Source organism: Macrosteles quadrilineatus, unplaced genomic scaffold (genome assembly GCF_028750875.1).
Source record: "Macrosteles quadrilineatus isolate MER2022 unplaced genomic scaffold, UCM_ALF_1.0 Scaffold_3__2_contigs__length_128488019, whole genome shotgun sequence".
Lineage (NCBI taxonomy): Eukaryota > Metazoa > Arthropoda > Insecta > Hemiptera > Cicadellidae > Macrosteles > Macrosteles quadrilineatus.
In genome coordinates this window covers 22,251,311-22,266,538 of record NW_026542596.1, presented here as the reverse complement: position 1 = coordinate 22,266,538, position 15,228 = coordinate 22,251,311, and the positions used below count along the sequence as shown (strand labels likewise).

Genomic DNA, 15,228 nt, shown 5'->3' with positions numbered 1-15,228 from the left:
GCGGGTCACAGATATCTCGCGAGCATAAAGTGTGTCACATGCAAATCCCTGTCTTTACTTCGACACAACATGCTCTGTACAGTTTGATATTCTAAATTCCAAAAGAGGTTTGTGAATTTTCCTAATTAAAAAAAAATCTGTTTTATTTAATAAATTAGTTAAAATTTTGATATTTGGATATTTTTTTGCATTTTGCTTTATATTTCTTTTATTCTATAATATCTGTTTTGACAACAGTGTTTCCAAGGGCAATGAATAGAAAGATATTTATGCCATAATACAAATTAACTTTACTGTATCTTGTGTTTTGTCAGATAAAATGTATATACTGTATTGTGATATTCTAATGTTCCATTCTTGTAGGGAGGTTTGTCCTAACTCCCCCTGGGCCCTCACAGCAACCCTTTCCTCTCAAATTGCCTCACATCGCTATCCAGACAAATCCTTCCTACAACTGAAAACTGGACTACTTCTGAGTTTAGCATCCCAGGTATACAAGATCATTTCATAGGTAACCTTGGGTTGAAACATTTTTGCATCTGATCTAAGTGAGGAGTCTTAAGGTGGTGACACACTATCGATCTTTTCCCCGATCAAGACCCCGAGCCGAGCAGGGAGAAGGGAGAAGGGAGATAAATATCAGCAAAATTTCACTCCCAACATTTCCCCGAACAAGACCAAGACCAGACGAATTCTACCGAGCACGGCAAAAGGGAGTTTAGAGAGAGATGGAGAGTGTGTGCGAGTGAGAGGGCGTTAAAAGTCGCTTTTTGAAAACTTGTCGCAAAAATAAAATATTCTAGAAAGGATGCTTACTTATATGTATTGATTTTTATTGGTTTCATTCATTGAAATAACGATACAGAATTATCATTTTAATTGCCTTTAATAATATTAATGTTTATATTAATTTTTGAAAGAATTTAAGACAACATAAATTACTTAATTCACTTTAATATTATTGATATAATTGATTTAACGGTTTCTACATTTTCAACCTTGACCAAACAAACCACAACATTACATCTTTAATGATCATAATATATAACGGCAACATATTACCCAACATTTATTAATTTTACCAATTAAAGGGTCTAATTGTCATATTAAATTATAACTCAACGCTAGCACAGGCGGCCGCTCGGTGCGGCGCTCGCGACGGCGTACGGAGCAAAAGGGTACCGTGACACACTACGAGTATCGTACATCACTCCGTACATCAGACCGTTCTTTTCTTTGATCTTTCACCAAAAAACCGCCTCCAGAGCGCTCGTCTCCCTGCTCGGCCTGATGTCTGGTTCGCCATCTGGATCGGTGTACGGACCCCTGACACACTATCGAACATGCTCCCTTCGACCTCCCTTCTCCCTTCTCCCTGCTCGGTTCGGCGTCTTGTTCGGGGAAAAGATCGATAGTGTGTCACCGTCTTTAATCTCAATAAATTCTATATGCTTTAGCAAGAACAGATTGGGCTTGGGCAGGAACTTGGCTAGGAGTGTGGAAGGCGCTGCTACCTAATTAGTTCAGAGGGCTATATTCTACCCAAGGTTGGAATGGAAATATATTGTTGTGTGTGATACATAACATTTAGTATTTGGGTTAAAATATGCATCTAGCTTGCGTCCCTATCTCAGTGGTAGTTGAATTCATTGAATTGAATAGTTGCGCAAGTATAAACTAAATTGTATATATGATTACACAGTAGGTACCAGTTTGTTTAATGCACCCTACTCATTACTCTTTAGAGGTTATCAAGCTGATCTAAGTGCTTTACATATTTAGTACCTGGGGACCGAGCCATGGCTTGGTGTGGTTTATTTTTATCGTAAAAGCAATATATAAATTAAACTCACGTTTAATTTACAACTAATTTTGGCTTTTATTATTTAAATTTCAGTGGAATTTAAATTTATTATGATGGAAATTTTAGCCTGGCAATCCTCATGACATTCATTTATTTTACAGTCGATGAAAGGTCGCTCGTTTATAATATCCTATACTTGCATAAACATTGTTTAGACATTTCGTTTAAATTAAAACAGCTGATTACTTTTTGGATTAAGTTTTGGTAGGAGAGAGCCAAGTTAAATAATCAGTACTTGATCGGACTTGGAACTATTTTCACTTATATTGAGTTATCTTCAGTGTAATCTTTGCTCAATAGTAACAACTGATGTTTTTCCTTTTGCACTGTATTTTGTCTTTTACTAGTATACTGTGGGTCGATGGCTAATTATAAAGACATGTTACAACTTACAAGTCTTTTGTTTACTTTTTCCTTGTTATTTTGTTCAACCAACATGGTTACTTAGCAACCCATAAGGCCAATGTTAAAAAGTTTTGACTTTCAATTTCATTTTTCTTTGTAATTAGATTTTTGTTGGCAGTTTTAACTGCATTAAACATGTTTTTAGGCTAGAAATCAATTGTTTACAACATTTGAAGAAAATCGTCAAAGCAGTTTTCGAGATCTTTGTGCAAGCAAGCATACAAGAAAACATTGCTCATATAAGAGTATAGGATAACTAACTACTAACATTGAGTAAAAATCTATAAACCATCATTATACTTACGTTAATACTACTGCTTCCAATGTGCCAATAACAAAAATAAACAAAAGCAAAATGAAAATTTAGCCTGAGATTCTGTGAAATGTATTTAGAAAAATTTAGGAACATATCTATGACAGTTTGTAAAATAACTAGTAATTATTAACCCTCCGAGTGTCACGCGTCATAAAAACGACGCACAACACACTTTGTGTAGGGTCACGCGTCGCTTTTAAGACGCACAAACATCGTTTACGGCGAAGGCTCTATGACTGACTGAATCGGATTGAACTGGATCGAGTTAGGTATCGTTCTTTCCGTAATATTCTAAGCTTTCTGCAGGGGTCTGTCTCTAAGCGCTATTCATTTTAGTTCCGAAAATATTGTAGCAGACAGCTGACGTGCGTGTATTTGTAAACAGCTAGGTTCCCCCGGACCGATGACTGATGTGTTTTATTACGTTTATCATTGTTTTAGTGATATAAATCAAAAGTAGTGATATACGTGGTGCATTATAAGAAGATTTAAGTGGTTTTGAAGTGCTGGTTGATGATCCTGAAGAAGTAGGTAGTGATATTGATGTAAATTATCAGCCAGATTCCTAGCTATGGTTAGGCTATGCATTCTTAGCTAAACGCTATGTACTGAAATCCGTTTTTCGCTCATAACTTATTTATTTGATAACTTACCTCGCTATATGATTATATATTTGTAATCCTCATTAAATTTAGAACAAAGTGGCTATTTCCAAATATTTATAGGCCTATAATTTATACAATTTCATTGAGCGCGAACTTATTTTTTTTTTTTAAATTTTCAAAATTATATTTTTTTTTACCTAAAAATTTTTTTTTTTTTTAAATGTTCCTTATGTTTTATATATAATATTGAAGCCCATGATTTTCCAAACAAAATGTTATATAGAACATTAGAATTAACATTGTTTTAAGCTTCTCAGATCCGTTTTAATAAAACCTTGCAAAGGGGCCAAAAATAGGTGGACATTAAGGCCTAAACTATGGACACTCGGAGGGTTAAGTATTTTGAATTTACGGGGATTTATGCTCCCTTTTCCTCTCAAAGGACTTACATTCTACTGTTTTTTCAGAGTGAGGACCTCAAGCCAGTGCCACTGTTGGCAGTAGGACCGGACTGCAGTGTTCTGCTGTACTGTGCCAGTCAGCTGTCCCGACGCTGTGTCTCTGTCACTAGTGCTGCACTCTGTGGTACTCTCGGCGCAACTGCAGGAGAGACGTGGCTTGAGGCTGGTCCTCTACTGCTGGCTTCCGGTGGTGTCTGCTACCTTGGTGACTGGGCCAAGTTTGGCAGCGGAAAATCCAGTGTGGCCTCACAAATTACAGCAGGTATGTCTAAGTAATTTACGTAAGTAAAGAGTGTGAACTTTTGCTGAACTTAAAAAAATATCCAACACGATTGTGTTATGTGTGTGTGTTTACTAAATAAATATACAACACAATCAAGCATACACCTCACCATTAGAAATAATTAATTGTAGCCTAATGTTGATACAATGCAAATTGTCAAGGCAATAAAGTATCTATATATATTATTCAACAACATAATCTTTTCTTTAGTAGATAAAATTAATGTAATAATTAGTACAGTCAATGAAGGTAAAAAAGTGTAAACTGTGTATTTATCCAATACATCACCGATTTTCATAAAAGTTTACCTACTTATTATTGAAAAAAAGTTGTTCCTCACAAGTTTTCTTTATCAAATGCATATTTTCCTAACTATTCACAAAAAACAAGTATATACCTAGTCTAAAAAACAAGTATATAGTTTGACAGTAAAAAAATATATACTTTAAGAAAAAGGTTCATAATTGTCCTGAAGTCTGCATTTGTGATATTAATAGTTTGTTTACTTGGTTGTCACCTGATTTTATATAGGGATTATTGTTTTATGTTTACTTTATGATTTGAAAAACCGTACACTCCCTCTTATCCAGACACCTTTTAACCGGCGGAAATGACATCTCTTTAACCAGACAATTTTTATCAGCACATCGGTTTAACTGGACTAGATCGGCAGGAAGTGGACGGTACTGAAACGACTGTTCTCGTGGGAAAGATTTGAGACCAGTGATCACGTGTCTAAATACGTAATAATCATATCCAGAAAACCGTTATCCGGACTGGCCTCGGTCCCGAGGAGTCCGGTAAGAGGGAGTCTACTGTACAATGGAAGAAGTTTGCTCACAAAATGGTTTTTTGTTTTTAATTTAGTATATTAAGGGCACAACATGGAGGCAGCGGTAAAGAACCAATGAACTGAATAACAGATGTGTATATATATATCTTACATTACAATGTCAGACTCAGAAGACTCAAATATAACTTTAAGAAAAGAAAACCAAAATCTAAAATGACACAAAATTCAGCAACACTGGATTTAATTGATAAATCTATATAATTAATACGCTACATGAAACTTTGTCGGTTGAACTCCTCCGCCATTTCTTAACCGATTTTATCCATTGACGTCTCATTGAAAAGAGCTTGTCGAGTAGATTTGCAAACTGGCCTTACATTTTTTAAAAAGACCCTTGAGCTCTGCCCCAGTGGCTTTGAAAGTTCCCATGTTATCCTTATGAAGAACATAATTGTTTACATTTTGATCAGCTGTATAATTTAATTGCTGTTATTTATTTTTCAATTCAATGAAACGCATTGAGTTCATTTATTTACTATTTGAGTCTGTGTAAACATAACCCCCAAGACGGATCGTGTTAGTATGGTTGTATCTTAAATTTGTGTATTTATCGTTGTTTTTTTTGTGTCGCTATGAAGGATCGTGTTAGCATGATTGTAACTTAAATTTGTCCATTTATCATTGTTTGGTGTAGCTATAATTTGTTTATTTGTTGTTTTTTTTCCCTTTTTTAAATGCCACCGACGCGACGACAACGAAACATAGACAGGAGGCGTACTCGTGATAAGCTACAGAACAGTGGCAGGTAAAAGGCTTAACTCATCACAGTCAGCACCTGACCCTGGACAATCTCAACTATTAGGTTACAAATGCGCCCCAAAACTACTTTTCGTTCTCAATTGGTCCCCTATCAATGAGCTGTGTTGCCTGTACAGCGAGGCATTTTGAGAAGGAGGAAACCGGCCGGAATGCTTTAGGTTTATCAATAACAAAGATAAACATGGACAACCTTATATGGCTATTTGCACAGAAAACATTAGTATGTTTTCTGTGCTATAAGTCAGGAAATGATTGTAGAAAACATTAAAAAGCAACTCCAGGGTATGAAATATGATGCAATATTTACAGGAAACGAGGAAACGTTGATAACTGTTATATAAATCGTGAATATCTTTTTTTGTTACACGCTGATAATCTTTGAGTTGACTCTTTTAAACTCATTTTAAATATGACTGTTATTTGTTTTGAAATAACTCCTTTATTACTTTGCAATTGCTCGAATTCGAGCAACATGTGCACTAGTACTCCTTTAAACCAGAAGATTGGGGCCCATGGTTGAAAAAAGTTTATTAGACACAGAAAGCCTACCAATTTAGATCAAATAGATGGAGAGAAACAAGTCAATTTTCTAATAATATCCATGGGATATAATGCAGAAAATGTATTAATAGCAGCAGGAGTAACTGAAGAAGATTAATAGACTTGCTAAGTATTTTACACTAAGGGTAAATCTTACCTATGAGAGAGCAAAATTCAACAAAACCAGAAACAGAAGACAAAAAAAAACTTCTAATTATTTTTACTGTGGAGGACAGAGACATCCTAAGAAAGAATGTCCTGCTCAGAATATTGAGTGCTAGGATTGCAAGGACACTTCAGCCAATGTTGTAAAAAGAGACAGAACAATAAATACAGAAAACCAAAACTGAATCAAATTCAAGAAATTACTGAGAACAGATCGAAACAGGATAATAGAAGTGAGGACGGGTATCACATTAATAGAGCTGAAGTTAAGAAAATAAGAGCGACAACAAGGAACTACAATAAACAGAAAGAATTTGAAATAAATTTGATGTAAAACTTGATGGGAAATTGGAACACTTCAAGATTGACAGTGGAGCAGATGTAACGATTGTGCCCCCAAGAATGGCTAGAAAAAAATTATATATTGACTAAATCAAACATTGTTTTAAAAACCCCTGGTGGGAAGTATTTAACAGTTTTAGGTAAATTTGAAGGTGTAATTCAGTATTCAGTATAAGATTAAAACAACTCGTCAAACGATATAAATAGAATTAATGGTAAAGAGGAAGCATTGATTGGGAAACCATGCATCTCAGCCTTAGGGTTCTTAAGGGTTATCAGAGGAGTTAAAAATGACATCCAGATATCAATACAGAGCTACAGCCATCATGAATAAAAATATCCAAGATTATTTAATGGGATTGGTAAGATGAAGACAGGAGCTCAACTTAAACTAAAACAAAATGTGGTGCCGATGGGGTTAAAAACACCTAGAAACATACCTATTCCATTAAGAGACAAAGTGAAAAATGAACTTAAATGAGTTCTGTCTTGTCCGCCGTGTAACCTGCATCGGTTTGTCCCGTGTTAAATGTGGCCGGCCTATCAATAGTCTTATATGTTCCGTAACTTGTGTTTTTTAAATAATAAACTTTATGTGTTAACCTGTATTTATATAATGATGAAGACTTCCGTCGGATTTTTGACCAGTTTCTACATGATGTTTTGAAAAGGGATTTGACAATGGGTCTTTGTACCCGTAACTAGTCATCCATTGACTAAAAATAAGACTGAAGACGGACCAAGGTACGTAACCTATTATATATTAAATGACTGGTTGAAGCGGGAACCATTGAAGAAGTTTGTTGACCTATACGGAATTTTGTCATCCAATGATGGTAAGATCTAAACCTAATGGTAGTTTAAGAATATGCATTTATCCTTCTGCTTTGTATAACTAATTACATAGAGAAAATAACGTTATTAATACTGTTGAGGACTTACTTGGTTGTCTAGGGAATTCCAAATGGTATTCAAAATTAGATGCTGATTCAGGATTTTGGCAAATACCGTTAGATGATGGTTTCTCAAAATTGACAACATTTATAACCCCATTTGGTAGATGTTGTTTTAAAAAACTTCCTTTTGGAATTTCAACAGCCCCAGAAATATTTTGAAACAGGATGCAAAGTATTATTGGAGAAAGGAGACATTCCAGGAGTTTTGTTATATGGATGATAGTAATTACCGGAGAAAGTAAACCCGAAGTAAACCCGTGGAAGTCAAAAATCCTCAGACAATAGTAGACTATTTCTGTAAATCTTTTCACCAGGAAATATGTACGTTGGCTAAAGATAATGTAGCCCCTGTGTTGCCCACTGATCTCGAAGCGAGTCGCTTTGTACTGTCTCCCACTTCTGCGTCTGAGGTTCGTGAAGTCGTCTTATTAATAGGATCAAAAATAAGTTCTGGCATTGATGAAGTCCCATGCAGCCTTCTCAAACTTTGCAATGAAAACATCTTTGAAGCATTGGCCTGCGCTATTAACAAGTCGTTTGAAACTGGTTGCTTTCCTGATTCGTTGAAGACTTCAAAGGTTGTCCCTGTATTTAAGAAAAATGATCCTCTTAACGCAAGTAACTACCGGCCCATTTCTGTCCAGCCTTGTTTTGGTAAAATCTTTGAGATTATTTTTCTTAAAAGATTGCTAAGTTTTATTGAAACAAATAACATCTTGTCAAATAACCAATTTGGGTTCAGAAAAAACATGTCTACCTGTGATGCCATTTTTGCCCTTTTAAAGGAAGTATATAACCACCTTGACATATCTGACAGCTTACTATGTCTCTTTTACGACATGACAAAGGCTTTTGATCTTCTTGACCACAGGATCCTTCTGGATAAGCTGCGAATGCTTGGCATTTCTGGAAACCCACTGCGATGGATTTCATCGTATCTTAAAGATCGGCACATGATTGTATCCTTGAAACACAGAGGCCCTGACAACATCCTTCGGACATATAAATCGTCTCCATCACCAGCTCTGAACATCGGTGTCCCCCAGGGATCAAACCTTGGGCCCATCCTATTCCTGTTATACGTGAATGACTTGCCTGGCTCCATATCATCTGGAAATTTATGGCTTTTTGCCGATAACGCATGTCACCTAGTCCCAAGCCCAAATCGGAACATCACGATTGAAAACGCCCAAACTGGCTTGCTTGAAATGTCAACTTGGTGTAGCGAAAATCATCTGGTCCTTAATTCTAGTAAAACTAAATTAATGGAATTTTATAACAGGAAGAAGCCTGAACCACCTCCGATATTGACCTTGGACGGGGTGCTACTTGAAACCTGTAGTGAAACCAAATACTTGGGCTTACACATTACGGAGAACCTTAATTGGGGAACACATGTCGATGCAATAGCGCCCAGACTGTCATCTGTCACCTACCTGCTGTTTAGACTTCAAAAGCTGGTTGACATCGAGATTCTCCTTAAGGTTTATTATGGCTGTTTTCATAGCATAATCTCATATGGTTTGGTATTTTGGGGTGGTTGTAGTGAGGCAAAACGCATCTTCATCCTTCAAAAGCGTGCAATTAGAAGAATATGTGGAGTCCATAGACGGACACACTGTAAACCTTTGTTCCAAGAACTGAACATCCTCACACTTCCGTCCCTCTTTATATTGGAATCCGCATTGCTTGTTAAGAAGAACCCCAATATTTTTGTAACAAACAGCATGGTCCACAATTACAATACAAGAAGAGCAACAAATCCACATGTACCTCAAGTAAATTCCACCCTTGCAAGCAAGAGCCCTTACTTCAACAGTATAAAAATTTACAATAAATTGCCCCAGTACATCACACAAGAGCCCTCTGTCAGCAAATTCAAGAACCTGCTAAAAACATTCTTAAGTCAAGTGGCCTACTACAGTGTTGATGAGATATATGTCTAGGCCATGTACAATCTTGAAGAGGAAATGAATCCATCTATATAAATAAATATGAAGAAATGTATAAAAACCTGACGACCACGTCGCTGATGCGATACCAGTGGGAATTCTCCAAGTATCCAAGTATCCAAGTAACATGACAGCAGACTTGGCAGAGTGTTACAAGAATTGGAAAACGAAGGAGTTACCTTAAATGACAAGTGTGAGATAGGAAAAACACAGATTTCATTCTTAGGTCACATTATTTCTTCTGGAATGATTCAAACATATCCTAAACACATATAGCCCAGTCAATAAATGTTTTTTATCGCAACTAAATGGTGGAAAGCTCGATTTTTTATGTGTGATAGAACCACTTGAGAGGTGTATTTTCCCAAAAGTCCCCACTTCTACCCCTTGAGCTTCCCCCCCCCCCCACCCCCCTCCAAACCTATAAATTGCAGTGTTTTACTTAATTGATCATAATTTGAATGCCATGTAAGCTATTGAGCTCAAATTTGTTTTGTTTTATTTTTATTAATTTTCCTACAACTTTTATATTTATAACATTTTTCTAAAACCAATACTTAGGGAGATATAAAATTTAAACTTCGTTAAAAGCTTTGTTTCAGAGTGCAAAATTGAGTTTTTCTCTATGTATACCTACTTTTAAATAGAAATAATACGCAAATATGGTTCAAACAAATAGAAAAGGAGGCTCATGCAATAGTTTGGGCATGTGAACGTTTTAAACATTTCTATAACAGGATTGAAGTTTCAAATTCAGACTGATCACAAACCTCTGATTCCTCTTTTAAGTAGTAAGGGTTTGGATGAACTGCCACTAAGAGTTCAGAGATTTAAAATTAGATTAATGAGATATTCGTACGACGGGTACCAGGAAAACAATTGCCAACTGCCGACTTGTTATCAGGAGTTATGACCCCCAACCCCCCCCCCTTGGCTACGCCACTGCCTACCAGAATTGTTAAACCTACCAAGAACACATTCATAGAAGAAGTTTAAGTGGGAGATGTCCTGAAGTCTGCATTTGTGATATTAATAGATTGTTTATTTGGTTGTCACCTGATTACTCTTTCACCCCCAAGAGGTCGAGAAGGGGTGGCAACACCACCTAGGGTAAAAGCAACCCCTGGCACAGGGTGGACTTTTAAATAGAGGACAAGCTGGACCTATATTCCAATTTTTATAAAACTCGGTGCTGTATGGGATAAATACACGGGAAAATGGTCATTGACTGGACTAAGTGTGCTTCATCATCATATGACTTATGTACTTTGCTTGTCTCTAGTGCTAGAGAGTGGTCGAGTGGACCTGGTGCCACCATCAGAACCTCTGGTCAGTTCTCCCCCCTCCCTCCCCTTCCAGGCGGCTGTCTGGACATTCTGGTCTGGAGACAAAGCGACCTCCTGCGCCCAAGCTCAGCTGCGTACACTTATTGAGTATGATCTTTTATATAAAATGTCATCAAACATTCAAAATCCACTTAGAAGGCATTTACTTGTCACCAGACTCATGGAGCTGTTCCCTGATCATTGATATTGTTCAAAATATTTTTAAAATATGCTGTGTGTACAACTACCGATGTTAGTAACCCTTAAAATGACTGTAGACTTATATTTGGGAGCTAATATTGGTATCAGTTGTTTGTTTGTATGTATACAATTGCACTTGTTAGGACTTTTTTAGGATCAAATGATTTATAGGAGATAGTATGGATAAAATCTCTGAAGAAACCTTTAAATGTGTCACCTTTATCTCTATTGTCCAACATGCTAATATCAACATTTTCTTGGTGCCGCTGATTGTGTGGTTCTGTATATTGATCATGATGTGAGAATATTTACTTTGTGAGGTACCAAATTTTAAGGGGGGTAAAACCTACTGTGAATAAATAAACACCGGAACATACCCGTTTTTCATCCACAATAGCCTATACCCTTAGGCCTATATGTTGGCCATAGCTTGGCTTTGGGCCAAAGAACGTAGGCCTAGTTTTAAACACAGTGAACTATACAACACACACTCACACGACATATTTATTAATACTAGAACTCCAATTCATCAAATAAAGTTAAACCAACCGATTTTACGAATATTTAACGCCGACGACAACATAACATAACCTCAACACTGATGTTTGTTGACAGACAATGAATGAAAACTGGACCGGCTCAACAGGTGAATATCAGGCTAGGCCTGACTTTGTGAATACTAGTTTATTCCCCCCCTAGAATTTTACATGACAACTTCCTGAAAAAGAACAGTGGTAAATTCAATGACCATAATTTAAACTGCCCCTAAAACATTTGAGAGTAATAATCCTGGTGCAATTGTAATTAACTTTCTGTTACACATCCTGTCTAAGCAGTGGAGAATATATAGGCTAATATAATTTTTTTTTTGGGGGGGGGGGGCAAAATTTATATGAGGTAGGGTTAAGTAATGTTAAGTGGTCATTATACTTTATTTCATTTTTGCTGCTCATATTCAGAGGTTAATACGAAAAGTATCACTGTATGTCATGCGTGATTAATTAAAATAATTCAGATTAGTACTTATGTTCTTTTTGAAATCTATTCATTATTCTTGGGGAAGCCCTCCCTTAAACTTGCCCCTGTATCTTCGTTTTATTCAGACTTGGAATTGTAGGGCTTTCACTATATTTAGAACAATAAAGCAAAAAGGTCTGAGGCGAGAAAAGCTGTCTTTATATTTTACTGAGCACAAAATTTAAGATCTTATTGAAGTTATTAATCATTTATAAATTTCCTGTTCTAATTATTTCCAGAGTTTTTGGAATGCCATTTATTGGTGACGGAGGGGCGGATATTGAAGTGGTCGCTGACCATCTTCTCTATGAAAGCATGCAGACCAGAACAAGTAAGGTGGAAGGTGCGATACCAGAACAGGACCTTAAGGAGGTTTGTCAATTATTAAATTAATCTAAGTTACTTAGGCTATATAAATCTTCTCAAACCTTATGAACAAAACCTAACCTAAACTAGAATATATTAATTCAATTAATATAAATATATACACTAGGTAAAACCCGTTGAAATCGACGGTTACTTTGGAAAAGGTTTTAAGTGACTTTTGGAAATCAATCTTATGTCCCATTATTTTTATGTACCTACAGCGATAAATCTCTCGCATGTGGAGAAAAAAGTAGGCCTAGGTACTCGGAAAGGATCCAATAGAAGTTAGTGTATTATTCATCCCTGCCTTGTTTTTAATGTCCCTTGCTTGTATTAGTTATCGAGACACAAAAATATACTGTCAAACTATTTTATTTATTCTTATTCTTTTATTTATTCTTATTCTTATGCTAACAAAGAATACCACAATGTGATTATAAGTTAAATTACTGATTACCCACTGAAATCATAGACTTAAAAGGTGAAGGATAACATAAGTGAGAAAGATAGATTAGTGGCAGACCTTATTTGAGGGTTTGTACAATGTAAAATTACTTCTTAAATCTGCAACTTCATAAAACTTTCTAAGATTTGCTACATATTTTCAACACAGTCATATTGGGATAGCATTTCTGGAGTTTGATTTTCAAGCCACTATAGTTACTTATTATTTATATTGACATTTTAAAGATATCTGACTGAAAATTGGCAAATCTACATGACAAAATTGTGAAGAGGTTCATTGCCGGTACCTTTTACATTGCCTTGTGAGTTGTGACTATTCTATTTGTAGGATGAACAAATGTGTCAATGTTAACACATCATCATCAGATCGCACATATAACTTGAATGATTAAAGAATCACTTGGATAGTCACATCATAGCTTTAAAAATTCATAAAACATTTACAAGACACGGATGAATAAACTAGTTGTTTAAACATTTGATGTCATTTCCATTTCATTTTATCTTTCAGTACCTCAACATTGTATGTTCGTACAAAGTTCAACTAACACCACAAGCAAAGAAGCTGTTAAGAAACTACTTTGTAGCCAGCCGAAGAGAGCGCCCTGATTGTTTACCTTTAAATGCTCTAAAAACACTGTAAGTTTTTTCTATAAGCCCTTTAGTATTCTAAATCCATATATAAAGCCCAAAGTACCCATGAATTTTTGAGAAAACTACAAGTCACACCCCCATAAACCATAACCATGTACTTAAAATGTTCGTCATGACGAGAAACCTTGCGCCAAACTATCCATTATTTCATAAATTGCCCTTCCAAATTGCTTTCCAAAGGGAACTTTCATATACCTAATGTTAAAAATACCTCAGCTGTACTTATTTGTATGTTATTCTTTTTAATTTATTACCTTACTAGCAGAGTACCCGTCCTTCATACGGGGAATTTTAATCTAATTAACTTACAATTATACAATATTAACTTTGGATTTTTTCTAAGAATGGGAAACCAAGTTTGATATTTATTGTGAAAACTAAGATATTTAGCAGTGATGAGAGCTGCTAAAATGAGCTTGCAAAATAATCTGTTGAAGGTGTACTCATTAAGTTGTCCATGCATTAATCAAAGTATTTCTCCTTGGATAAAAAGTTAACACTACTGATATGAAGTAAAAATCTTGCAACCATCGTAAAGTGCTTCTTTTTTTAGCCACAAATAAAGGCAATTTTAACTAAATACTTTTGCAGTTTTATAAATCACTCCATGCTTTTGTTCTATTAACCAATTATTGTCATAAACAAAGAGAGAGAATAAAACATGAACGCTCACAATTTCTGTCATTAGATGGTCGTACCATTAATCTTATTAATTTTATTCTCAGATCAAACCATAATGATTCTTTTCTCTTCAGGACCGCTCTAGCAGAAGCTCACGCTCGCCTGTGTTTGCGTACCATTGTGACCTACGATGATGTTGTGTTGGTAGTGTTCCTATATGAAGAGTCTATTGCAGCACTCTATGGTACTTCACTAATGTCCCCACCTCCATCAATGCTTGGGGCTGATAGTTCTAATTTCACAATTACTGAACAAGTAAGAAAATATAAAAATATTTTTTTTAAGCAATGTGTTGATCACATTTTTTTATGATTTGAAACGGTTTACTGTGTGTGTTAAACTGTATGTGCAGTTTGATTGTTATATTTTATCTTTCAGATTACACTGACATTAAAAAACTTCTCAATGTGGCTGGATCAGTATGTCAAATCGCTCCTGAGCGAGGGTTCAGTCAATTGCTCCTTGCCAGAAGAATAACAATGCTGCTGTTTTGGTGGTTGAGAATGTTTTCTTGAGAAAACATTAACAGAAGTTTGAGAGGAAATATGCTGAAATATATCTTTAAGTTGTTAATAGGAGCTTGATTACCACTGGGTTTTAATCATCTCTACCTTTAAAAGTCTATTATTTTTTATATTTTTTGTAGGTTTTAAAAACTATTTTCTTTGTGTATAACTAAGACCGTAGTTTAATATTGTGTTTAACTCACTGTCAAGCCGCAAGATGGTTTCTTAGATAAAAGACACAGCCACAATGGTTTCTTAGATAATAGGCACAGCCACAGGACAAGGTTTAAATGGATGTACGTCCTGTGGCTGTGTCTTTTATCTAACAGGGGCTGAATCATTATTTTTGTCTTGCTGTAAATTGCATAATATCACATTTAAGTTGTATTAAAGTCTTAAAGGGATTTCTGTTCCTTGACAACATATGTAATTTTCCCAAATTAGGTAAAAATTAGAAAGAAAAGCTATTTTTGTTTGCCAATTTGGAGCAAAATTACTGCTTTACAGTAGTA

General features: G+C 35.6%; 1 protein-coding gene across 3 annotated transcripts in view; it reads left to right on the top strand.

Moving 5' to 3' along the window:
* The window catches only part of LOC128990520 (uncharacterized), a 38,191-nt gene extending 23,234 nt beyond the window's left edge, over positions 1-14,957 (top strand). For 2 of the 3 annotated variants that reach the window (XM_054412915.1, XM_054412914.1), the window contains exons 4-9: positions 3,658-3,913; positions 10,784-10,934; positions 12,284-12,416; positions 13,387-13,514; positions 14,285-14,465; positions 14,589-14,957. In XM_054412915.1, the coding sequence (XP_054268890.1) occupies positions 12,294-12,416; positions 13,387-13,514; positions 14,285-14,465; positions 14,589-14,687 (531 nt within the window). In that variant the 5' untranslated portion in view covers positions 3,658-3,913; positions 10,784-10,934; positions 12,284-12,293 and the 3' untranslated portion in view covers positions 14,688-14,957. Of the gene's footprint in view, positions 1-3,657; positions 3,914-10,783; positions 10,935-12,283; positions 12,417-13,386; positions 13,515-14,284; positions 14,466-14,588 lie in introns of those variants that run through there. The other variant, XR_008490535.1, reaches the window with a different exon arrangement.
* The last annotated feature ends 271 nt before the right edge of the window (positions 14,958-15,228 follow it).